The 27,137-nt window shown below is 37.2% G+C and overlaps 1 protein-coding gene across 1 annotated transcript in view; it reads right to left on the bottom strand.

Annotated features, from left to right (window-relative positions):
* The window catches only part of tcf7l1a (transcription factor 7 like 1a), an 87,332-nt gene that overhangs the window by 47,189 nt on the left and 13,006 nt on the right, over positions 1-27,137 (bottom strand). The window contains exon 4 of the mRNA XM_066714527.1: positions 2,643-2,726. Coding sequence (XP_066570624.1) covers positions 2,643-2,726 — 84 coding nt within the window. The remainder of the gene's footprint in view (positions 1-2,642; positions 2,727-27,137) is intronic.

The raw sequence follows: 27,137 nt of genomic DNA, 5'->3' as shown, positions 1-27,137 counted from the left end.
GTTTTTAGCATAGCTTAAGTAGTGGTGATTTTTAACAGAAAACTTGTTGAACATATTATTTTGGTCTGTAACCTTTTTGTTGGTGATGAATTGTCACTGGTGGTGAAAAGTGTGTTAACTGAACGGATACTGTAGGCTTCATTTAAGAGTTGTTTTTAAAATTAATAGTGAAACATTGCATTTCAATGTGATCAAGTCAATATGTTGGTATTTTTGGCACTGAACCTCCACACACAACATAACTGAAAGCACACATTTGTAACACTTAAAAACAACATTGAAATTGATAAATTTACAGTTGTTTTTTTAAATATGTATTTAAAATCTTAAAAGTGCATTTCAAATGCTCCTTTTAAAGTAGAGTTTTTAAGATGGAAACTTTGTGTTCTATCAATGGCAGTGTAGCCACGACACCACCAATTCCGATTTGTTCTGATGCAGTGGTTCTCAAACCTGTCCTGGAGTCCCCTGACCCTGCTGGTTTTTATTCCAACCGAGCTCTCAATTACTTAATTGAAAATTAACTTTTCCCAAGTTCCAATATTTGTGGCTGAAATCTCAACTTCGTACACAGCTTGATTAAGGAGATTGTCATAAATCAGAGCAAAACAATATTTGATGGTACCATAACATGACGAAGAATAAAAAAAAACTAGAAGAAAAACAAATCCACAAATCTTAATTGCTTCAGAGAACAGCGATGTTAGTCAAGACGGCATATAGAGAGACATTTTCCTATAAACACTTAAAATGGGGAGGGGGGTTCCAGACAATCAATTTTGACCAAGAAAAAAATATATCTTTATAATAAATATGAAATCTGACAAGTTACAATTTAAAGAGGAGGTGTCACTTACTTTTAAACCGTAAACTTAAAAGGGTACCTTGTAGTGATCGCACATGTATAGCCAATTCAACAGATCAGGTGTGCCCAATACATATTCAACCAATAAAAGCCTACTATTTACTAACAATATGTAGTTTAAGCAGTTCAAAGTCCTTAAAAAATTGCTAAGCTTCGTTGCACTGGAGTTCTAAAATGGCACTGGTGCTGTGACGTCATGTCATTGATACATGTATATATGCTGTATACAGAAAGTAGTGTACTGGCAAGTACTGAGATTGCGATAAAATAAACAAAACTATACATTCAGATTCAACAGCTGGACACTTGTATGAGTCTTTAAGGGCAGACTATTCAAATGTAGGAAATAATAGTGACAGTGATGATTCGGTTGATTTGGATGTCGAAGGTCAGACATTTAACCGGGAGGGTTGAACAAGGAATTAGATGGATATTTGTTGTACTTGTGGGGAATGTGTACCACAAAAAACTGACCAAGAACGCATTTGCTGCAAAGAGCATGAACTTATGTACGAAGATATTCAGTCACTAGATGTGTTTCACAAACAAGCAAGAGCTGGACAGTTACATAGCTCGTAAGAAATCCCTAGAGGTGCCGTTAATTTATGCAATAAATCCACGACATGTTGGGGGACCTGCACCAGTAGGAGAACTATCAAATCAGTAAAGTTCCACACAGTAAACAGATGTTTATTAGTTTAACAACTTAGTTTTGAAATATCTAATGTGTCAAATTATATTAATATGCTTTAACACATTCTGAATTGTGCATGCAGATGCGAATGGGAAACTAACCATAATATATCACTCATAGTAAATGGCAATGCGTTGTATTTAACCCTCAGAGGATGAATTGGGCTGATCTGCCCAAAACTGAGGCATCAATTACAAAGTATTAATTCATGGGGAAACTATTTGTGATAGAGACATGCATTTTTTAAGCTGTGTAGCTGAGATTCTACTGAAAAGAAACGTGTTTTTGTTTATATTGTGTACTTACTGGCTTTCCAATGAGCAACTATAGAACATGGGCATGGACCAATGAAAAGGACGTTACTATGGTCGGTCATCAGTCTAGAGATTGTTTACCCATTCAGAAGCCGTGACTTTGCGGCTATCTCAGACAGCCATCCCGGCATGCACATCTTTCGCTAAAGATTCCGCCTCAGGGATATCAACGACAATGTCATATTGACCTTTGAACTGGGTAAATAAATAACAATATAGCGGCGCCAAGTGTTACTTGACCCGAAAAGTTGACAAAGAAACTTGAACCATTCGGTTATGCCTGCTTTGTTGACAATACCAACACGATCATAAGAAATAATTCGATCTGGGTAAAATGTCTAGCACCTTGTTGTTTTTGACTACAGGTACCTTTTAGACAGAAGCATCCCTATTCAATGCCATCATTCAAATTCAGGAGAAAATTAAATTGAGAGAAAGATAATTTATTACATAAATAATCCCACTCTCCCATTCTATCATGTTCATCTTTTGTATTGAAACCATACACCCATAACCGTCTTAAAAAGGAAGAAATAAAAACAGCCCTGGTAAATAAGTTTGCGAAGAGTGTACCAACTTGCTAAACAATAGAGCACAAGATAGGTTCCATACACAATTAATTTAGACACATGCTGTGACCTTATGGACCATTCTGACATTAGTAAGAATCTGAGACAATTAGCAACAATAATGAAAACGACGAGACGACTTAAGGGGGATGACTATACAGAACTAGCCCACAATGCAAGATGAAGAATATTGTACTCACTAAGTGTCCTGGGGTGGGTGATCGAGAATCTTTAATTCCTGCTGATCCGGGCACATCAAGGAGGGGCCATTTCATTTGCAGGTACTGTGGGATGAGGAATGGAATGAATCATGCAAAAAGAAAACAAGTAGCCAACAGCAGACAAGAGCAAAGCAAACTAAAACATGAAGATGAAATAGAATATATTTTTAAATTTTTAAAACAGACAAAACAAATACTGGGGTTGTTCTAACATGTATTATTTCAAGTTCTACAGCAACAGTCTCAAACAAGGGCCAGTGTCTTGCTTTTGTTCTTAGCAAATCTCCCAGTAAATTAATTGCTCTGATGACCCAATTAACATAATTAAATAGTTCTCAGCAGGTTGCACATTTTGTTACAGGTAATGTATCTTGAATGGAAAGAATTTTAAAATTGTGAATTTCCAAGTGATTTTTGCTGTACTAACAGTAATTATTGTGAGCTTATTCACAAAATCTGATTTACTTTTGGAGAATCTGTACACTTCTGTTTTTTGGTAGACCTGTACTGACTGAAAGATCAGGCATATTACATTATCGTCATTTAGCAGACACCCTTATCCAGGGTGACTTACATTTGTTCCCATTTATACAGCTGGGTATTTTACTAGAGCAAGATAAGTGAAGTACCTTGCTAAGGGTACAACAGCACTGCCCTACCCGGGATTTGAACCCACAACCTTCTGGTTACAAGTTCAGATATAACTTGTCTGCTAATTAATTAATTAATACAGATAAAGAGTGCAGATATTTGCTCACTTACATAATGAAAATCAGGGTTTTCTGCAGCGGTGCCACCAGGCCAAACGTATGTGTGAATGTAAAGCCGATCCGCAAGCACCCCTGACAATACGCGATCGCTGCCCCCTGTACTTTGTATCAGACTGCATTTCCTATGCAAATTTATGTGGGAAACCCTGAACATGTATGCTGAACCTGCACAGTACCCATGAAGCTAACATTCGCTGTGAGAAAAAAAGTAATTGTAATACTTTTTAGACATTGATTTTAAACTAAGTATTTTTGTAACACAAAACTCAATTCTACTACCCCACAGATATGGATGGCAATTTTTTTTATTTATTTTTTTACAGCAAAGGTATAACAAAAGATACTTTTTATGAAACCATGTTAAAAAAAATGCCATTTGTTTTATGAAAATAATAATAATGTATTATGGATAATGTATTAAAAAAAAAAGTGAATTAATAGTTAAATAAAAAATAAAATCCCAAACCAGCCCTTGCCACCTGTAAATAAATTCCCTGCAAGGCTGGATGATTTGCTGTCAATGTGGAATGAGGATCTGGAACAGAGGGAATTGTGTGTGTGAATTCCTTGCACCAGTGGGGACTGTGAAATCAGAATTGTCGGGGAATGTGGCACTACAGGATCACAGCTGTGTTCTCCCATCGCAGAAACTTGAGGGGAGTGAGGAGGGGGAGTGGGGTGGGTTAACAGCTGGGAGGAAGTCCCATGAAGCTCTGGGAAGATGGGAAGATTGGGGGGGCCTGGTCCATCTAAGCCAATGGTACCCTGGTGAATTGGAGTGGCCTTTTGACCTAAACCAAACTAATCTGCTTTCTTTAAACCCCCCACCCTCCCTTTTTCCACCCCTCAATGTAGATGTTATCAACAGCCGTTTCAATGGTGTTTTTTATTTGTAATACCATATAATTGTCTAGAGTTTTTAACCATTAAGTCATCATTCTCTGCGGCTGCTAAAAGCTTTCTCTGCGGACTACACCCCGATTGCAAAATGTGCTTTGGAATTAATCGCGACTCCCACTGCAGAATGCACTGCTGATGCAGTGGCCTTCCATCTGTTTTGTTTATTATCTTAACCTGAAAAAGCTATTACTATTAATATCTCAAACGGGAAGGCTTTAAACATCAAAACTGAACTGAAACCCATCCACTTTAACATATGATGCACGTAAACATATAAAATGCATCTGTATTTAAGTATGTGTAAGTTTATATGAATACAAAATTCCAATTTTGTCAACAAACGCAGAATATGCTTTTAGATGCATTACATTCAAAAGGTTAGAAACCGAAAGCAACAATTACAGTGTACGAGCCCAATGGCAGCGTTTCAAAGAGAGACAGTGGTTGGTTTGCAAGATCCAGGTGCGTTTGTGCTAAGTACTGGGGTTAGTTAGTAATGGTTTCCACCTGTAGAGAGCCATGTTGCGGTCTCTCATTAGGAACCAGGACTAGAGAAGGGGAAAGTGTCTGTGACATTAGAGGGCCAATGTTCTTGGCTCTTAAATTCTATTGCCTTGCACCCTGCTGCTCTGTCACTGATGTCATTTACTGCTCCATGGGACCTTCGTCCGGTACTGCTTGGCTAAATCCGAGAGGCCCGTTTCCCCCGGGCTTGTTTTGTTAAACTCTTCAAAGCAGGGTTGTCAGAATCCAGTCCTCAAAGGCCTTAGGTTACTTTTGGTTTCTCTACACCTATATTGTTTGCGTAACTTGAGGTACGTGGCTTCTAGTACCAAAAGGTAGACCATATTATCAAAGCATAACATGTATGCTCCCTATGATCATGGTTTTAAGTTTTGCTATAGTGTATAAAAAGATGCATACCACTCTCCCAGATCAATGTAAAAAAAAAAAAAAACAGCATGTATGCTTCTTCAGTACTTCAGGATATGGTGTCATAACTTCCTGGATAGCAGAAAAACTACAAAATCACCATATTGGTCTTACCAGCAGGACCAAGTCATTATTATCAAGTTAAGCGAGTGTTAGGGTTTCTTACAAGTGTAAAATACATTATACTATAAAATGCAGCATTTCCCCTAGAAAATTATATAGACATTGCAGCATGTTTCTGATCTATTGACAGTAGGTTGGGGTGGGGGGGAAGAATAGTAGAAGAGGTGATGTTTCTCAGACTTAACACTTAATACCGCTAAAGAGAAATGTGTTTTAATATAGGTTTTTGTGTACATTTGTTTCAACGTTAATTCATTTGTTTCGACAAGCGGCACCAATTGTTGGTCAGGCAGGGCTGAATATAGCTGTGGAAAACCCTGAAATGGGTATTGATTTTTTTTGACAAGGTATTGCTTTTCTGCTTCCCTTGTCTTCAGGTTAATATTTTAAATCAGTTTTTCCACATACACTATGTTCATGTCTGGTATTTGTCTCAGTTATTATTATAATCCAGAAAGAAAGTGTAACATTTAAATAATTTAATACAGTGCTTCCCACCTGGCCAAGCATATGCGTGAACAAAAAAAAAAAAAGTTAAAAGCAGAAGGTACATTCTCCACTACACGCCCTAGTTCACAACAGCTAAACCCGATCCCCAACCAAGCAGATGCAACAATACGCGATCTCACCCCTCCACTCAACACTACGCAATGCCCCCTCCAATAATTAAGATCATTATGGTTATTTATAGGTGGCACAGTCACTTCAAGATGGAGTATTGGGACTGGATTTATTTTTAAACAACCTGTACTGCAAAATAAACTTTACTATTTGCCTTGCGAACACATTTGATTCTGAAAATCAAATAACTTGCATTACTGTGCATTATCCTATACATACAAACCAGTGTACAGGTGAGTGGGATGATAATGAAGGGAGAAAAAAAAAAAGTAAGACCGATCACCTTTGCTGTTGGAAAGGAGAAAATAATAGCATCTTCAATATTTTTCCCCACAGCTGTGGGCACAACACCTCAAGGTTTTCTATGGAAAATATAATTACCATCATGGAGTAAGAATATGTAAAACTGTAATACTCATGACAACATAAGAACAAAGTTTACAAGCGAGTGGAGGCCATTCGACCCATCATGCTCGTTTGGTGACCATTAATAACTAAGTTATCCAAGGATCCTATTCAGTCTATATTTGAATGTTCCTAAATTTTCACTGGGGAGTTTGTTCCAGATTGTGACAACTCTGTGTGTGAAGAAGTGTCTCCTGTTTTCTGTCTTGAATGACTTGAAGCCCAATTTCCATTTGTGTCCCTGGGCTCGTGTGTCCCTGCTGATCAGGAAAAGCTCCTCTGGTTTGATGTGGTTGATGTCTTTCATGATTTTGAAGACTTGGATCAAGTCCCCACATAGTCTCCTCTGTTCCAGGGTGAAAAGGTTCAGTTCCCTCAGTCGGACATTCCCTTCAAACCTGGAATGAGCCTGGTTGCTCTCCTCTGAGCTGCCTCTAGAGCAGCGATATCTTTCTTGAAGTGTGGAGCCCAGAACTGTACACAGTATTCCAGATGAGGTCTAACTAGTGCATTGTACAGTCTTAAAATTACTGCCTTTGTTCTAAATTCTACACTTTTGACAATATACCCTAACATTCTGTTTGCCCTTTTATTGCTTCCACACACTGTTTGGATGGAGAAAGTGAGGAGTCCACATAGACTCCTAGGTCTCTCTCATGCGTTACTTCATCTAGTTCTATTCCTCCCATAGTGTAATTATAGTAGACATTTTTGTTACCTGCATGTAATACCTTGCACTTCCTTTTCATCGAATTCCATCTGCCAGGTGTCGGCCCAAAACTGAATATTATCCCTTTGAATAACCTGTGCTTCCCAACAGGAAAGACAAATCTGGTGATTTTGTAGTTTTTCCATTATCTAGGAGGTTATGACAACATATCTTGTAAACTGCTGGGTTTTGACATCCCCTATTACATAAATTTGAATTTTTTAAAACTTGCTTATATAATAGAAGAGATCTGGAAGAGTGGTATAAATCTCTTATACACTACAGCAACAAATACACACAAAAACAATATTTTGGGTTAGCAAGTGTTTCCCTTTAACACCTGGAGATATTGTTTATGTCTTGAAGGCTTCAATTCAAAATTCATTATAATTGAGATTTTACTTGAAAAATGCAAGTATACACAAAACTAAAATCTGCCTAACTAGGCCATAAAACAGGTTGAGCAAACAACTTGTTAACTTTCCTTCTCTCATGACTACACAATTTAACATAGTTAAGTAACATTCCCTGTAATGTATTTAATTTCTAATTACCCATTGTGGCCATCAAAGTGTTAAAATAATGTTTTTTACAATGGTGGTGCGAGTGGGGGCGGAGGGGGGTGGGCTTTACAACTTCATTCATCACTGAGTTTTGTTGTAAGGAAGGAAGTTTGGATAAGAGTAGGTTAAAAATGGTAAAGAGATTACAGCAGAAGGAGGAGAAAAAAATGTTAGGGAATGACTTAGCTAAGGCAGAGAAAAAGTATTGCTTATTGCCAGCTGGAATGCAGTATGCTACAAGAGGGGTAATGACTCTTCACTCTGCATTTTTAAGGTATGAATACGGTGTTTTGCATTATACATTCATGCCCTGTCCCTGTCCCTGTCCCCAAAACAACCCACTACTTTATGGGTACATCATCTTCCACTATTAACTACAAATTCCCCCTATTGTCTCCATACCACAGCTCCAAGTGTAAGGAGACCCACCTCCCATTCTCTCCAATCTATTCAGGAGTATGTATATGCCACTGGCATTCCATTTTCAAACAGACTTGGATTTAATTGTTACTGTAGTAGTTTTTTTATATATATATATATATATATATATATAAAAAAAAAAAAAAAGACACCCCCCCTTCGCCTTTCCAGCAGTGCACATTGTGGGAGAGCCCGTCGACAGAGCTTCAGGAGACACGGAAGAAGAGCAGCCAAAATAAACAGCCTAGAGTTTAAGAGGAGGGGGGAATGGTGGATTCACATGCAAAAATCATAATGCTTGCAGCAGATGCTCTATAATAGGCACTTAGTTAGTAAACAAACTTGAGGTCCCCTCTTATCACCTTTACCACCTGGAAGTTCTCAACAGGTATACAGACTAAGGTCTTTGGTTGATTAATATACTTAATTTGATGTGTGTGTATATGTGTATACATATACACACAAAACATTTTTTTGGAACAATAGTTCAAGACCAGCTTTCTAGTGTCATAAACAGGGTGATCAAATTAAGAAGAAAAAAAAAAAACTAAATCGAAGACATAAAATTATTAAATCCTAATATGCCTTCATTCCATCTACATAACCTATTTGGGATTAAGGGGTCTCACTATATGTGAGGCAGGGGAGGGGATATTCATATCTCTGCTTTAGATACCATTAGTGCTTTTTAATAAAGAGCAACATTTTCATTTTTATTATCCTGCTAATACTATTTTTCATTTAAAATACTGTTCAAACCCTCATGTCAGTGAATAATAGGTTATTTTTTTTTTGCAAAAAGGTTTATTTCAGATACCCAAGGCTACCCAAATGAATTGTGAAGTCAAATCTGGTTTGTGGGCAAGGTATACCCTGTTACATTGTCTGAAATATAATGATCAGAAAAATATTCTGTGTTTGTCCATGTCTTCAGTCTTGCAAAGTCATAAAAACTAGATCAAACTAAAATCAACTAATGTGTTCTGTACTGGGTAATTAAGACCAAAGAAAATGGTCTTCACAAGTTCTCAATGTATTTATTTGTTGTACCCCCACAGGAAAACACATTAAATACCGATTCCAGCTGTATTCACTACAAAATGTGAATTATATATTCTGTAGTTCTGTGCAGACATCCTTAATAAATCAAAGCTTCTATGCAATACAACTCAATGGGCAACTACAGAGAAATGTCTTGGTGTGGTGCAAATGGAGTGTGATCCATTACCAATCACTTCATCACTCCAATCCTCTAGTGCTTAAAGAGTTCAAAATGAACATCTGCAGAGTGAAAACAAAAATAAAAGTTGAGCACAGAAGACAAATCTATTCCAATAAGTTAAAAAGCTATTCTGACAGGGAAATAAAGCACTCTAGTCTTAGACCAGAGAGAATAAAACATATGTTCTGGGGTGATCTTCATTGCCAATATTTGGTTATAATTTTTATAATTTCTTTCAGAGGGGAACAAAAAAATTACCAAGCATCTTTGTCATTTGTTAGGCCCAAAACACTGGCATCAAACACTGTAGCATCTGAAGACGACAGATGTGAATACATTCATTGTCACAGTATCCAGGCCGAAAAGCTGGAAGTCTGAAAAGTTTTTACTTTAGAACTTTAAAAGTGATCCCACATACAGCTCTGGAAAAAATTAAGAGACCACTCCAAGTTCAGAAATCAATGTGGTCTCTTTTTCCCCAGAGCTGTATCTTTGTTCCTTTCACTGCCCAAACTATGTTCAAATTATTTTCAACAAAACAGCATGATGTCCAAAAGTTAACAATAGTCTGTGTTAAAATGCAATAGTGTTTCTATATGTAAAAGGCATCCCTTTTATTCTAGATATTTGGTCTGAGAAATACAGCCATGTAAAGAAAAGAGGGAACCAACTACTGAGTCATCATATACATAACCAATAAAACGCTATGACAATCAAAAGGCACCCATCTATCAAACGTTTTAATAAACTACAGGTAAAAAAAAATGCCAACTTTTGTTAAGGACACTTCTCAAGTTCTTTGTTTTAATAACAGTCCACATGAAATTCTGAACACATATACATTTATGGAAAACAGGAAGCCATTTTCATATACATAGTACAGTTGAAGTTCAAATTAACAATTAAGAACCCACTGTGATATACATGTCAGAAACATTTATCAGGCCTACCCCAATTCACCAGGCCTCTGTATGGGACATGTCACACTAGTTTCCTTATGATTAAGGTAGTACTTTTAAAGTATTACCTTAATCAAGATCCAAATACAATACTAAGCAAGAAAAAAAAAAATCAAAACAAGGCAAAAAACACCACACACACACACACACACACACACAATTATATTTGAGAAAGTATTTCTGCAATCTATTGAACAATTTTTGTGGCAATTGCATTGAGAGAATTTTAAAAAGTCACACTCACTAGTGACACTGCTCAAAATGCTATCCATTAGACAGATATTCACATGTACAAGTCATTTAAACTTGTGTTCCAAATATACATTGCAAAGGGAAAATGTGATATGAAAATAAACTGGGAAAGTGATACAAAAATAATACCCCTGCTTTGTAATTATATGACCATATGACTTTTGAAGCACTATAGCAAAAACTAATTTTACAAAATTAAAAAAAAATGTAAGGTCTTTTGCCTCTGGAGATTCCCTAAGGCAGCCTTGAGGTAGAATATCACTTTTTATTTTAAATAAAATGGGTATCAAGAACTATGTTATGAGCAGAGAAATGTGAGAAAAAGTATGTACACTTTTCATAAACCATTAAAAGTACAGTCCATTTCATGCATGTCCAGTGTAAATGTGGTTGGGAGGATGTTTAAGCACATATATACTGCCACAAATAAAATATGCAAATTCCTGGAAACTAGTCTGAGGAGAAAGTATAAGACAAATGCAACAGCTAACACCAATCATAAACTACATGGCTACCGCCCCCCACCCCCAGTATTTTCTTACCCCCCTACCAAACAAATGGCCCACACAGCTTGCTGTAAGTACTGGTGGTGATTATCTACTCACCATATGAACAGCAACAGACAATGGGATTTGCAATCTTTACATAACTGGTCTAGGGGAGCTCTCCTATTGTGTCAGTCTTTTATCACCTATTATGCAGACAATTATCACCTCTTGTTTGACTTTGCATGAGATAAAATGACCAGCTATTGAACAAAGGCACTTACAGAGACTCCCGCCTTCAGTCTCAGTCTTAATTCAAATCCATTGTTTTCTAAGGGCTGTTTACACCAGGGGTAATTACTGGCACAATTCTTAGGCAAACGATACTCCTCATTGGTCTAATTAGCAAATAATTGGAGGGGGGGTTGTCTGGAGAATAGAGTGTTACTTTGGCAATTAAATGATTAAAGTACATTATATAAGTACATATACAGGAAAACATGATCCTGTATACAAGTAGCCTATGTAATTTCATTCTTACAGATATTAAAACTATGAAAATTATGAAAAAAACATTTTATTGAACATTTACCAGAGATTTCATTGTCTATATGGGGTTAATCTTCCATTCCACTATTAATCTTGTAAATTAAAAGTTTATGACCAAAACTGTCACAAAAAATAAATAGGTTGATGGATGCCATTAAAACAATGACTTTTCTGCAAAATGTTTACTTTACCATGTCACGAAGTCCAATGCATCTTAATTTCAGTTATGTTCCATACATAACACCACTACAAAAGTTACTTTATTAATTTTAAGTCTGTACCCAAAGAAAACACATTTACTCCCATTTCCCAGCATTCATTAAATACAATAAAAAGTCTCCTAAAAGGAAATAGTCCTGCCTTAATTAATGCAACAGGGACAAAAATACAGAAACTGAGCAAACGCAAATACATTTGTGTGATCTTGTGCACATTGCGGGGCCTGGTATGGACCTTATTACAAAAACGGAGTTTAAAACCTTAGACATTAAGGCACTGTTGGAACATTTAAGCTATATTCAGAGATGTGCTCATTTTAATGTGGCATGGTTTTCTCTTAATCGCTAACACATTGTAAGTGTCCATTAGTACATAAGCAGATGAAGTTAAGCAACAGCGACAGGGTTTCCCTCCTCCGCTGGCCTGGCACCATTGTGACAGTCGTTTGCCCTGCTCTCTCATTCACAGCCTGCAAGAACTAGGTCAAAGGTCAGCTATCCAGTGTGCAGGGGTTTCCACAGCAACACAGCCTATTTAGGCCAGGCACACAGGCCTCTTCACATACTCTTGTACACAAAAGAGCTATTAGCACAGAGAGGGAGAAAAGGACTCTGGTGGGGAGAGAGAGAGTGAGGGAGGTCTAGAAGGGCTGTTTTTGGAAGCACGCTGTTGAAAAAGCCTTTCTAGGGCTCTCAAACGAAGGTTATGCACTCTGTAATTAACAGTCTATCTAAACCCTGTGTCAGGACATAACATTTATTCAAGCTCGCCAACCTCAATGGTTAGAGTTTAACAAATGTTTCTCGAAATGAATAATATGATCTAGGTTTAAAAGAGTATCTCTCTGGCATTCTAAAGTTTATAACCATTAACTTGGGATTAAACCCTGATATAAAAACATTTAGCTTCATCATAATCATACAGAAAGAAGTTAATTTAATCACAAAAATCACTCACAATCCAAGCACCTTTTCTCTAATTTCTAAAAACTTGTATTATAATACATAATAAAACAGTCTATATTCCTATTCCCCAACATAGTTTGTTTTGGATTACCTCTCTGCTAATTAGTTTCAAGGGACCCTTTTATTGGTAACTTGATTCAAATGTTCTCTTTTTTTTTTTTTAAACAAAACACAAATGCCATAAAACACGTCTACATTGTGTTGTACTCATTGCAGATAAGATACACCTATTTAACTAATCACAGTGTTGCTATAATCCGGTCTCATTTAGTTTCTAGGATTCTTTATTTCAATGAGCCATGAGTGGAAAAAAAAACACTGGTAAGCCTAGCTGGAACAAACGTCAAGAATAAGCGAGCTATTGTATTATGAGAGACAACAGCAGGTCAAATAAAATCGGACATATAATTAGAAACACAAGAAAACAATCAGCCTTTTGGCAGAAATTTGACACTCTCATATTGGGAAGGCAGCCACATGCTTAAGTCAATTATGAGTAAGTTATGTGGTTACAGTACCTGGGATCCTGTTATGATTAATATACAAAAAGTTGAGGGTAATGTCTCTCTAAGTTAAGATGCTGTGCTAAAGTTTCTAATTGTGTCATTTTTTGAGAGCATAGATTTCAGGTTAGGCATTTCCCTTTTGAAATTATTCACAGCTATTAAGCCCAAACCTCTTTAGTAATTAAAACACAAAGGAAGCAGTTAATTGAAAAATGATTTCTGTTACTCACAAAGTTTAGGATATTTGAATATTTTAAATTTGAGCAATAGGAGGTTTTGTATCTTACCTTAAAATTATGTTACAGGACTTTAAAAGGTTATTTTCAGCTGTATCAGAATTCCAATACAATTTGCCAAACATTTTTACACACATATACACACACACACATATATATATATATATATATATATATATATATATATATATATATATATATATATATATATATATATATATATATATATGTGTGTGTGTGTGTGTATATATATATATATATATATACACACACACACACACACACACACACATTTGTGTGTGTATTATTTGTGTATGTATTTTTTATTTATTTATTTATTTTAATTCATAAACCTGCCTGTTAGTGTACTGGGTTTAAAAAGGTATTCTGGAGATCTAAGAACATAGTAGCAGGAGGGTGGTATGAAATGTCTAAGAAATTTCAGGAGAGAGAGAGAGAAGAGAGAGTGGAGAGAGAAACAAAAAGGGAAGGGGGGTTTAAAAAAAAAAAAAAAAAAAAAGCTTAAATTGAACACATTTGTTTCTGCTCTCACATACCACGAGTCTTATGAAAACAGAGGGCTGATTGTGTTCGCTCTGTTCAGCCACCCCCCACCCCCACCACCACACAGCTCCAACCCCCCATCCTTGCACCCCCCACCACTACCACCACCACCCCACAGTTTCCACCCCCTTCTCCTGACACAGCTGCCCACAGATGCTACATGTAGTTGCACTGAAAACACGAACAGACTAAGTCTCCTCGCCTGTTCAGCATGATATAGGTGGGTGATATGAATCATAACATTTATCACACATTTTGTAATGGTACAGATATACAAAATACAATATCTTTACATTTGTATTTGATATTTTATTTTTTGGTACTAGTGCATAAAATTTGCAACTGATCGAGTATAGAATATGAATATGAAACTTGAAGATTTAAATTTTTAAGCATTTGTTTTTTTAATTTAATGTGTACCTAGTTGACAATGTTTGACTTGATGCATGTAGATTAAAATATTAGTTCTAACTGACACATTATGTAATAAAAATACCAATCTCAAAATTTTGAGGTGTACCAAAGAAGCTCAACTGGATTAGTCCAATAAACATAGGCCTCACATTTGTGTGAGGTGAGGGAGAGAAAATGGAAGCCTTAAAAGAAAAATACCAGTTTAACTCCAGACATCAGTTCCTCTAAACACCATTGTCTCCGTCACCCCAATCAGCTGACAAGATATGAAGATCACTCTTTTGGGGGAAAAATTGTCTAAAATGAACAAACATGTCCAACAACTTTCCTGTATTTGCTCAGCTGAGGCATGAGGATTATGTAAAGGTTTTGAACTGATTCCTCCACACACAGCACATCTTATGTACAATTAAATTTTTTAGTTGCCTTGTAGACGATACGAACTGAAACTGACAATCTAACGATGATACATTATGTGCACTGCGATAAATATACAGTGTAAACCACATTTCGTGATTTGTTGAAAGTGGAAAACTGTTAACCATAGAACAATTGTGTTCCTGCTCACAACTATTTATGTACAGCATGACAATATGCGTTTTAGGCTTCCTATGACACAATCTTATACAAACAACTGAAATCGGAGAGTATGTCACATAATATCTAGTTGGCAGCAGTCAGAAGTTTTCAAATTCAATGAGTTCTATATCAGAGAATGTTAAATGACATTGTGTTGATGCAGTGAATTTTTAAACTAGATTTTGAACTAAAACCCTCAAGATTATGAACCAGACACAGAAATAAACAAACAAACCCTGAACCAAGCTTTCCTCTATTTCAGAAAAGGGAAACAAAAAGAGTACAGTTTATTTGACCACAAAAAGCTGTTCTAAGGGATCTGTGCAGAAAATATCAGATTCCTAGAGCTCCAGCATACAAGAGGCCCTAGCAAATTATACTGTGAGTGTGGAGGAATGCAGAAAAGGCCCTTAGGAACTGAGACAGCCTAAAGCCACCGGACCTATACAAAGCCTCAATGTCTTTATAACTTTAAAAAAAAAATTAGGTGGGGACTGTTGAAAGAGGAGGGAAAGTGTCTGGAGGAATAGGTGGGTGTTGTTGAAGGGAGGGGGTGGAGGTCTACAACTTGAAAAAAAATATAAGATTCTTCACTAAAACTAACAGTGCCTGGGCTGATTATTTTCCAGTATGTGACTCCTTCACTCCTGCAAACAATTAGAGATTGTGTGGGGCGTGCATGTCTGTGTGTGTGTGTATATATGTGGTCGTGGTGCTGGTGGTGGGGGTGGGGGGGGGGGATTTGGGGCGCAATTACAGCAGGGATTTATGGCCTGAGAAACAATTTATAAATCACAGCGCCTGGGTTAATGTGATCCAGATTGTGCTCTATGCAGCTGCAAATGGGGCTCAGTGAAACTGCATAATAAACCAGATTGAGGGGAAGAAAAAAGAAAAAGTTGGTGAACTGCTGAGGTGTTTGTGACAAAAACATTTGCAGGGCTGGGCATTTTTAATTTGATAAAGGTCGTATAAAAAGGGGGAAAGGGTATACAATATTTCAACATATTTGGAACTTTCTGGAGAAAGGCATTCAAGTATGTGGTGGTCTCAGTCTCAATTTCCTTAATTTGAAGTTATGATATACTAGTTATCTCCATAACTTCACTCAAATCGTCACGTTCTGGATTAATGAAACCTGATAGATTGTAAATATAAAATATTCTGAGTCTATAAAAGGTGTCTATTCCTGTGAAAATACCAAATAATGAATCCTTAAGTTTAAGTGGTCCAACATCAAATAAACCATGAATGTTGTAGGAAACTTTGTGATGAGAACCAAGATCACAAACTGGAGTACAATTCTAATGACAGTGCTTTACACTGTGAAATAGATGGGCAGCCACGGGCAGAAATTAGAACGTTTAACACGTGGTTGAAATCTTGGTGTAGGGAAGAGGGTTTTAGATTTATGGAGTATTGGTCTTTCTTTTGGGATAGGTGGGACAAACCGGACGGTCTACATCTAAACAGAAGGGGGGCTAATGCATTGGGAGAGCATATGCGCTGAGTAATTGAGGATCTTTTAAACTAGGGACCAGGGGGGCAGGGAGTTCTGACAATGGGAGAGGTTCCACTAAGGAAAGAAAACAAAGGGAAACTGCTAGTAGGAAAGTCCCGAAATATTTGTACCTCAATGCCAGGAGTATAAGGAACAAGATGTTAGACCCAGAAGCCACAGTGCTAGCACGGGACTATGATGTTGTATGAGTGACAGAAACATGGCTTACAGAAAATGATGGGGATGAATACAAGTTAAAAGGATACACACAGTTTAGGAGAGAAAAAATCAAATAGGGGGTGGGGTAGCATTATATGTCTGAAATTATATTGAAGCAGAAGAACTCAAATTAGATCCTAGTAGCGAAACAATCTTTGTGGGTTATATTTTTGAATAAAAGATCTGGAGGATTAGCTGTAGGAGTGTGTTACAGACCACCCAACTCAGATATTCAGCAAGATGTTGCATTGTACAATGTGATCAGGACTGCATGTAGCAAGGATGTGGCTGTTATAATGGGGGATTTCAATTTCCAAAACATAGACTGGGAAAGCCCAGTTGGGACTACTAGAAGCAGAAATAGAAATGGTTGAGATGGTAAATGACTGCTTTCTAACTCAATTCGCCATGGAATCAACAAGGGAGAGTGCATGCATTGACTTGATCTTTTCAAATGAACAAGACAGAGTCAGAGGGAAACTAGTTAGAGAAGCAATAGCAAACTGTGATCACAATATGGTTAGCGTTGAGGCATTCTTTCAAAAAACAAGGACCAAGTCTAAAACAATGGTCTACAATTTTAGAAAATCAAACCTTAAAAGGTATGAGGCAGCACTTAGAACAGTTAGACTGGAGCACACTGGATACAGATTCAGTTGAAAATTGATGATTATATTTTAAGAATATACTACTTGAGGCTCAGGAAAAATTTGTACCAAAACGTAGCAAACTGAGGACCAATGCAAAGAGAAAGAACATGTATAGCGCATACAAAAGGGATAGCAACTAAACAAAATACAAAGAATATGCTGAACTGCAAAGAGATCTTAAGGGATCAGGAAAACAAAGAGGGAAATAGAAAGAAACATAGCTATTGGAGCTCAAACTAATGCAAAGAGCTTTTTTCAATACTACAACAGCAAGAGGTCAGTAAAGGAGATAGTGAAACAGATAAAGGGCAAAAATTGAAGTATCTTGGAAAATGAACAAGATGTGGCAAATGTTCTAAATCAGTATTTCACAGAGGTTTTTACAAAAGAAGTTCTGGGCTCCACACTACAAGAAAGATATCACTGCTCTAGAGGCAGTTCAGAGGAGAGCAACCAGACTTACTCCAGGTTTGAAAGGAATGTCCTACTGAGAGACTGAGGGATCTGAACCTATTCACCCTGGAAAAGAGGAGACTACATGGGGACTTGATTCAAGTCTTCAAAATCATGAAAGGCATCGACCACATCAAACCAGAGGAGCTTTTCCAGATAAGCAGGGACACACAGACCCAGGGACACAAATGGAAATTGGGCTTCAAGGCATTCAAGACAGAAAACAGGAGACACTTCTTCACACAGAGAGTTATCACAATCTGGAACAAACTACTGAGCAATGTGGTTGAAGCTGAAAATTTGGAAACATTTAAAAATAGACTGGATAGTATCCTTGGATCACTTAGTTATTAATGGACACCAAACAAGCATGATGGGTCTAATGGCCTCCTCTCATGTGTATACTTTTATGTTCTTATTGACAAATAAGTAAATTAGGGACTACAGTGTCATAATAGTACAATATGGAATAAAAAATGTTTGTCTACATATAATTTCTGAAAATGTGCATCACTGATACAACCCTGGGAACTATCTGGTTAGCCATGTTAGCATGTGCATTATGAACTGCAAAAAGGTTTAAAAAAACAACTGAAAACTAGGAAAAAGTGATGAATCATGAATAATATTCATACACCTTTAAGTTCAGCATACCTATATAGATATACTTAACAAGTATTGTTATTATTAATATGAATACTATTGTTATAAATGAGAATATCACCAATACTACTATTTATATTAATATTTAACCAAAATGCACTTTACAATTAGGGGGAGGGAGGCACATACTAAAAAATAATATGAACAAATTTAAATCACCCAAAAACAACTGCCTTGTACTAGGACAAGTACATATTTTATAGGTGTATATGTAGGCCCCTTTATTTAAACTTTGACAGACACCCTTACAGCGACATATGGAAGCTGCTGTTCAATATGCTGAAGAGTATACCCCAACCTGTAAGGAATCTTAGCTTTAGGTGTCCAGTCAACTGAGTCATGCCAAGCAGCACTGACCTTTGAGCTTTCACTCCAGGGGTTAAACAAAGCTCTGAGTGATATCTGAAACAGGAGAAGTTATCTAGACCAAGTGTCTGGAAAAGATCCAACTGACCTACTAGCCTAACTCTAGAGCATCGGTGTCGTTAGACCCGGGCTTCCAGGGCTTAAGCCCCAGGTCTCTTAGTAATAGCACCGGGTCTTTTGATCCAATTCAGATTATTTCCCATAAAGGAATTTCTGCGCAATTATATTATACCGACGTGCAAAAACTTAATACGAAAACACCGTCAGCCCCCCGGGTCTTACCGGAGAAATCACCGTCATCAACACCCCCTCCCCCGCTCGCACCAGAGAGATCACTGATCATCTGTATTTCCCATTATGTACAAAATAAAAATTTTGTGATTGGAGTCTTCTTAATATTTATTTCCTATAAACCTGGAAGTGACTAGGACATAACAGATTATTTTTATATAGCAACATTACAATTAGAGAAGTTGTTACCTTGGTTGGAGATGCTGGATAAGAGATAAGCTAGAAGTGTAGGAGACTGATATTTAATAACATCATATTGTGTGTCAGAAGGTGGAGACTTAAAAAATATCTAAAACAATTAATGCTTTACTACTTTGTACAAATGTTTCAGTATATACAAAGTCGCAGGACAGAAGGAGAGTGCAAATATTTTTTTAGCATGTTTATGACCATGAATACATTTATATGAAAAATACATTTGATCCTTATGAAGATTACTTTTGCAAACATACCACGACAATAATAATTTAAAAAGCTAGTTTCCCACCAAAATGTTTTGATTAAAGCTTCATTTCAAAAAATGAACTGATTAGGAATTACAATGTGCATTTAAAAAAAGGCAAGCATGAGTTTGTAGAGTTCCAGTGTCATCATGAATGCTTGGTGTCTGCAGAATGCCAGAGTGCTGTAGTATTTAAATCAGTGAGAAGAGTGGGAGTGTGGTGCTGGGTGAAGGTATTCTGTGGCTCAGCTGTGTGACTCTAAGCTCTTGCCCTGCAGTCTTTGTCCTGCTTTTCAGGCCAGTCTGAGTCACTGAAAGACCCTATTCATCCTTGACGCTCCCCCTGCCAACACGCCCATACAGCCCGGTGAGTTCAACTGAGAGCTGCTATAGACTCCTCTCGTTTCACACGAGAATCAGCACTGCCCCCCATCCTGCTTCAGGGATTTCCAATAGCCACTGCTCCCAACCCACAAGGAGGAAGAAATCTAAACAAAAGACCTCCAGTACTGCATGTAAAAACTTGAGATCGATAAAGTGTTCCACATTTTGCAGTGTGTTTGTGTGTCTATGTGTGGGGTAGTCAGCTAAGACCCCATGTTGTAGATAAACCCAGCACAAAAAAAACAAACAAATAAAAAGCTACCCCATTACATAATATCCTTTATACATACATACATACATAAAGTCTGAAACACCATTATTGAAAGATCTTGGAAAACCCATACTTACCACTAAAGCACTTTGAATTTACCAATTCATATTTTAAAATTGTACTTAGTTTAAAGTCAGTAGGGATCGGACCCAGTTCTCAAAGAATTCTGCCTTGAAAAGCTCAGAAACTGCCATGGTACTCGCACAGCTCTATTCCATGCAGGTAAAGTGTGAAAGGCGATACATTTTCATTGTTGTGTGACAGCCAAGAAGCAAAATATATTTAAAAGAGTTTTATGCAATTCATCCATGACGTTTCCAAAGTGACTGACAAAATTTGATTTTTGCAGTTGATCAACAGTGAATATTGCATATTGAAAATGCTCTTTCACTGTATTAAACTTGTACCAAATCAAATGAATTGAACAAACAATACTTTTCTAAAATGATAACCCCTTTAAGCACAGCCAAGGCTTTGTAAATTAAAAATCAATTTGAAAATTGGTAACCAATAAATGAGGAGTGTTTCAAGATTGTGTACAAGATTAGGTAGGCATTACTATAAGAAAGCTTAATTATGAAAGGTACAAAACTCTTGAGCCCTTGATGGTAGTCATTATTCATCAATAGCATAAACCACAACCCATTCCATCTTCACAAACCTCTCCCCCTCCCCTTCCAGCCCCAGGAAGCTGGGACTCAGAGAAGCTAACCAAAACCATCTGTTCGGAATACCAGACTGATGAAGCTCCCTTTCACTTAACACAGTCAGGTTTTATTAACATGGAGTTGGAACACTTAGCAAAAGAAAAACACCTACACATGATCAGAAGCCACATTGCAGTTATAGCAAAATATCAGTGAACCACCCAAGTCTTATTAACGGAGACAAGATCCATGGGAAACTGATTTACCTCTCTTCACTTCTGCCTACACATGGTTTTATTGCTCTTTAATTCTATCACTACACTTCATGATGAATATATATTTTTTTATTTTCCTGAATGCTTCATTTATTGGACATGTCTCCTGCAGTATCTAAACCTCATGTAAGTTGAAAGGTGGTTTATTTATATATACATTATATTTTGATCAATGTAAATTAAAGATGGGCATTAGCCAAATGAATACATAATTACATGGTGTACTGTAGAGCTCTTAATATACCAACTTTGAGAAAATTTATTTTCTAAACCACCAGTGTATATTCATATGTTAGGATAAATATCCCCAAAAGCAGAGGGTTGTTGATCCAGGTTTATGAGTCCAAAACTTCTATAGATCAAGAGAATGTTAAATCAGCTTCTCGGGTTGGAAAGGGGATCTGACTGGGTAGTGATTTAAAAAAAAAAAAAAAAATGTATACGGGTATTAAGAAGCAGCTGTGAGGCAAAGTCTGAAGGATTTCACAAGGTGTACAGTACTGTACAAACGTTTTAGGCAGGTGTGAAAAAATGCTGTAAAGTAAGAATGCTTTAATAGATTATACAGTGAGGGGAAAAAAGTATTTGATCCCCTGCTGATTTTGTACGTTTGCCCACTGACAAAGAAATGATCAGTCTATAATTTTAATGGTAGGTGTATTTTAACAGTGAGAGACAGAATAACAACAACAAAATCCAGAAAAACGCATTTCAAAAAAGTTATACATTGATTTGCATGTTAATGAGGGAAATAAGTATTTGATCCCCTATCAATCAGCAAGATTTCTGGTTCCCAGGTGTCTTTTATACAGGTAACGAGCCGAGATTAGGAGCACTCTCTTAAAGGGAGTGCTCCTAATCTCAGCTCGTTACCTGTATAAAAGACACCTGTCCACAGAAGCAATCAATCAATCAATCAGATTCCAAACTCTCCACCATGGCCAAGACCAAAGAGCTGTCCAAGGATGTCAGGGACAAGATTGCATACCTAAACAAGGCTGGAATGGGCTACAAGACCATCGCCAAGCAGCTTGGTGAGAAGGTGACAACAGTTGGTGCGATTATTCACAAATGGAAGAAACACAAAATAACTGTCAGCCTCCCTCGGTCGGGGGCTCCATGCAAGATCTCACCTCGTGGAGTTTCAATGATCACGAGAATGGTGAGGAATCAGCCCAGAACTACACGGGAGGATCTTGTTAATGATCTCAAGGCAGCTGGGACCATAGTCACCAAGAAAACAATTGGTAACACACTACGCCGCGAAGGACTGAAATCCTGCAGCGCCCGCAAGGTCCCCCTGCTCAAGAAAGCACATGTACAGGCCCGTCTGAAGTTTGCCAATGAACATCTGAATGATTCAGAACTGGGTGACAGTGTTGTGGTCAGACCAAAATCGAGCTCTTTGGCATCAACTCAACTCGCCGTGTTTGGAGGAGGAGGAATGACCCCAAGAACACCATCCCCACCATCAAACATGGAGGTGGAAACATTATGCTTTGGGGGTGTTTTTCTGCTAAGGGGACAGGACAACTGCACCGCATCAAAGGGACGATGGACGAGGGGCCATGTACCGTCAAATCTTGGGTGAGAACCTCCTTCCCTCAGCCAGGGCATTGAAAATGGGTCGTGGATGAGTATTCCAGCATGACAATGACCCAAAACACACAGGCAAGGCAACAAAGGAGTGGTTCAAGAAGAAGCACATTAAGGTCCTGGAGTGGCCTAGACAGTCTCCAGGCCTTAATCCCATAGAAAATCTGTGGAGGGAGCTGAAGGTTCGAGTTGCCAAACGTCAGCCTCGAAACCTTAATGACTTGGAGAGGATCTGCAAAGAGGAGTGGGACAAAATACCTCCCGAGATGTGTGCAAACCTGGTGGCCATCTAAAAGAAACGTCTGACCTCTGTGATTGCCAACAAGAGTTTTGCCACGAAGTACTAAGTCGAAAGGGGTCAAATACTTATTTCCCTCATTAACATGCAAATCAATGTATAACTTTTTTTAAATGCGTTTTTCTGGATTTTTTTGTTATTCTGTCTCTCACTATTAAAATACACCTACCATTGAAATGATCAGTCTATAATTTTTTTGTCAGTGTGCAAACGTACAAAATCAGCAGGGGATCAAATAATTGATAAATACAGTGAGGGGAAAAAAGTAACTAAATGCAAAGTGATATTATGCATTATATCTACATTTGGTGTGACCTCCCTTTGCCTTCAAAACAGCATCAATTCTTCTAGGTACTTTTGCACACAGTTTTTGAAGAAACTCAGCAGGTAGGTTGGCCCAAACATCTTGGAGAACTGACCACAGTTCTTCTGTGGATTTAGGCAGCCTCAGTTGCTTCTCTCTCTTCATGTAATCCCAGACAGACTCAATTATGTTGAGATCAGGGCTCTTTTGGGGCCATACCATCACTTCCAGGACTCCTTGTTCTTCTTTATGCTGAAGATAGTTCTTAATGACTGTTGCTGTATGTTTGGGGTCATTGTCATGCAGCAGAATAAATTTGGGGGCAATCAGATGCCTCCCTAATGGTACTGCATGATGGATAAGTATCTGCCTGTACTTCTCAGCACTGAGGAGACCATTCTGACCAATTCCCCAACTCCATTTGCAGAAATGCAGCCCCAAACTTGCAAGGAACTTCCACCATGCTTCACTGCTGCCTGCAGACACTCATTCGTGTACCGCTCTCCAGCCCTTTGGTGAACAAACTTTCTTCTGCTACAGCCAAATATTTCACATTTTGACTCTTCAGTACAGAGCACCTGATGCCATTTTTCTGCACCCCCTGTGTTTTTGTGCATAGTTGAGTCACTTGATAGTGTGATAAGTTGTCATTCACCTCCGCTATCTAGGGGTCAGCAGTAGTTTTAATTCAGCTTAACATCTGCAGCGTCTCTTTTGTCTCACAGCCACAGCTAGCTTTGCGCAGAAACTTTTCTGAGATGCGCATGGCTGCGGAGATTCTGCACAGATTTCTGCAGGTGGGGCTTTGCAACGTCTCACAGAAACACTCCAAGAATCTTGGAATTTCTGTACAGAATTGTTTTTCATGAATGCGACCTAAAATCTTCAGTATACACATCAGGAAAATTGTATTAACATTTCAGAATGGTAAGACTAAGTAATAAAACTTAAGCCTCAGTAAGTCCACAAGTATATAATGTAGGCTAGTGCTTTGGTGAAACAAACAGAGGAGTACCGAGAGAAAACCTTGCAGAGGTCTAACTTTTTCCAGGGATTGTGTGTGTGTATATATTATATATATATATATATATATAGGTCTGTAATTTATGATAGATCAGAATTGTTTTGAAATTGAAGCCTTGATCAACTCTCCTACTTTCTAGCCAGTCAATGGTCCTACCTCTACCTAAGCAGATGTAAAGGCATTGAATAAGTCAGTATAGCAATACCCAAGTCTATCTTGGTCCACTTTTTTTGATATGCACTAATGATTCCAAGCAGAATCTTACCTTGTGTTTCAGAATGGGTGAAATTATAATTTAATTGCCTCCAAAAATAGTTTAAAGACATGCTTTATAATTAAATCACAATTTACATGTTAAACAAGTGCCTAGATGATTGACCACACATGACCTTAAACATGTTTTCTAAGTCAGTTTTAGTTTTCCCCCATTCTAACTTGGGCATATCAACATCAAAATGTTAAGTGTTCATCCCTGTCATGTGACTTATGAAATTGATTAGGTTGCCTCATTGTAACATGATGATGGAAGCAATGCATGAAAATACATATATATAATTTTCCCAGGGGAACATAGCTTTATAATTCACATATACGTAACATTATTTGAAATTCTGCATTTATGGCACTAGTAAAAAGCTTTGAAAATGCACCTGGATATTAAATATGTATGATGTTTCTTTGGCACAAACAAAAAATAAAGACTTGATGCTCTGTTAAGTGCAAAAACCTTTAAAAGTGTGAACATTTAAAGTTTTTAAAAACATACAATTGGGACAAGAAATTATATGGCTTATGGTAATAGAAAGAACAACTTAAACCTTACATCTACATTATACATGTTATTTATATATATTTATTTAGCAATATATGTAGCAATTCAATTTGCTACATCAAAGGAATTCATTGATGTCATACTACACACAGAGTCAAGGGGGTTATCATTTTCTCAAAGGATATTGAAATGTTCATGACAGACCGCTGTGCTTAGGAGCCAGCAAATGGTATAAACAGAATTTCTAATGCCAGGCAAGGGGGGCAGCAAAGCACACAAACCAAGCAAGAGACATGTGAATATATCTGAGGCTTCCTTTGACTAAATCAGCATAGCAAAGAATAAGGGAGAGAACCAGCAATCATACTGTGCTGCATTGTACAAACAAAATCAAACAGCAAAGCTAGTATGAATACTATACAACATGTATGTTTCTATGATGTGCATGTAAATACTTATCTAGGGAAGGAGTGGGTGAGACTGTTAACCACCAGATACCAGAGTTTCCAGCTTATCACACAAAGAAGGACAATAAGGAAAAGTCAAGATTCTGGTGTAAAGACCAGTATTTATACTACCAAAATGAGACAAAGAATGTTTATATATATATATATATATATATATATATATATATATATATATACACACACACACATTGTTCTATCTTAAAATTCGATTAGCAGCATGTGGTGTATCATTGTGTCTGTTATGAATCACATATGATAAACCAGTCAATCACAGAGCAGCATTTCCAAAAAATCCTATAATGCTCATGTTGTGTGTGAATGTCATCCCGTTCATAGAATTATCAGTATTTATAATAGATTATGAAAGATGTTTCAGGATACTTTATGCTAGTTTCACAGGATTTACATTTGGTTTTAATAGTTTAATATGTTTAACTAGCATTACTACTGTAGGTCAGTTACAGGGAATCCTGGACCAAAATATTTTTAGAAAGAGTTGATTGTTAAATATGAAGAAAACGTTTTTTCACTGTGACAATATTTGTGAGTTTAGTCCTTACAATGTGTGATTTATAATAAGTTAATTGGTTAAGTGAAAGGTGACACCAAATAAGCACAATGGGTCAAATGGCCTCTTGTAAACTCTTATTTGTCTCTTATTGTATCGCACAGATTGTGCAGCCAGAACTTCTCAGGACAGAAGACCACTTATGTTATCCTATGGTATGTAACTCCACATGCAGAAAAAAAAAATTAAGTAGTATTTCCACAGTAACTGAGAATATTGTTGAATATTTGGCGAGTTCTGCATTATCTTGATATTTTCAGGGTTTTATTTATTAACGGTTTTTTTTATTTTAAATAGTGGCTACAAAAAAACTAATGTAGTTACAATGGGGATGAGATTAGTACTGGGGATTAGTAAGGGATGTACTGGGAGAAATGCATATGGATATGCACATTAAGGCCATAAGCAATTCATAATTTAATCAACCACTGAAGTTCAGCTAAGATTTTAAGTTTAAGAGATCTTAATTACTGCAATTTCTTGAGCCATAACACACCAAATCTAAAAAAGCAAAGCTAATTTAGACAGTAGTAAGTCTCAATTTTTCTTTCATATCTCAAAAAGCAGTGAGGATCTGTAACACCCATTCCTTTATGTTCCTCTCTTTCTCTCTGATTGCCGAGTGTGTGGAAAAGGTTTTACTGTTGACAGGACTGCTCTCCTGAACGCTGTTTGTTTATGTAAGGAGAGGCCCTTTCATACTACAATTCAGTGTTTACTTTACATTGTCTCCAAGGTCTTAAAATACCAATACCAGCAGGAAAATAGAGGTATATATATATATATATATATATATATATATATGAATTGGACATGTTCAAACAGCTTTGTTGCATGATTTCTCCATGTCTCCAGCCTATCCCAAACCTACCGCCAACACGTACACACA

Source organism: Amia ocellicauda, chromosome 9 (genome assembly GCF_036373705.1).
Source record: "Amia ocellicauda isolate fAmiCal2 chromosome 9, fAmiCal2.hap1, whole genome shotgun sequence".
NCBI lineage: Eukaryota > Metazoa > Chordata > Actinopteri > Amiiformes > Amiidae > Amia > Amia ocellicauda.
This window is presented reverse-complemented; position numbering and strand designations above follow the sequence as displayed.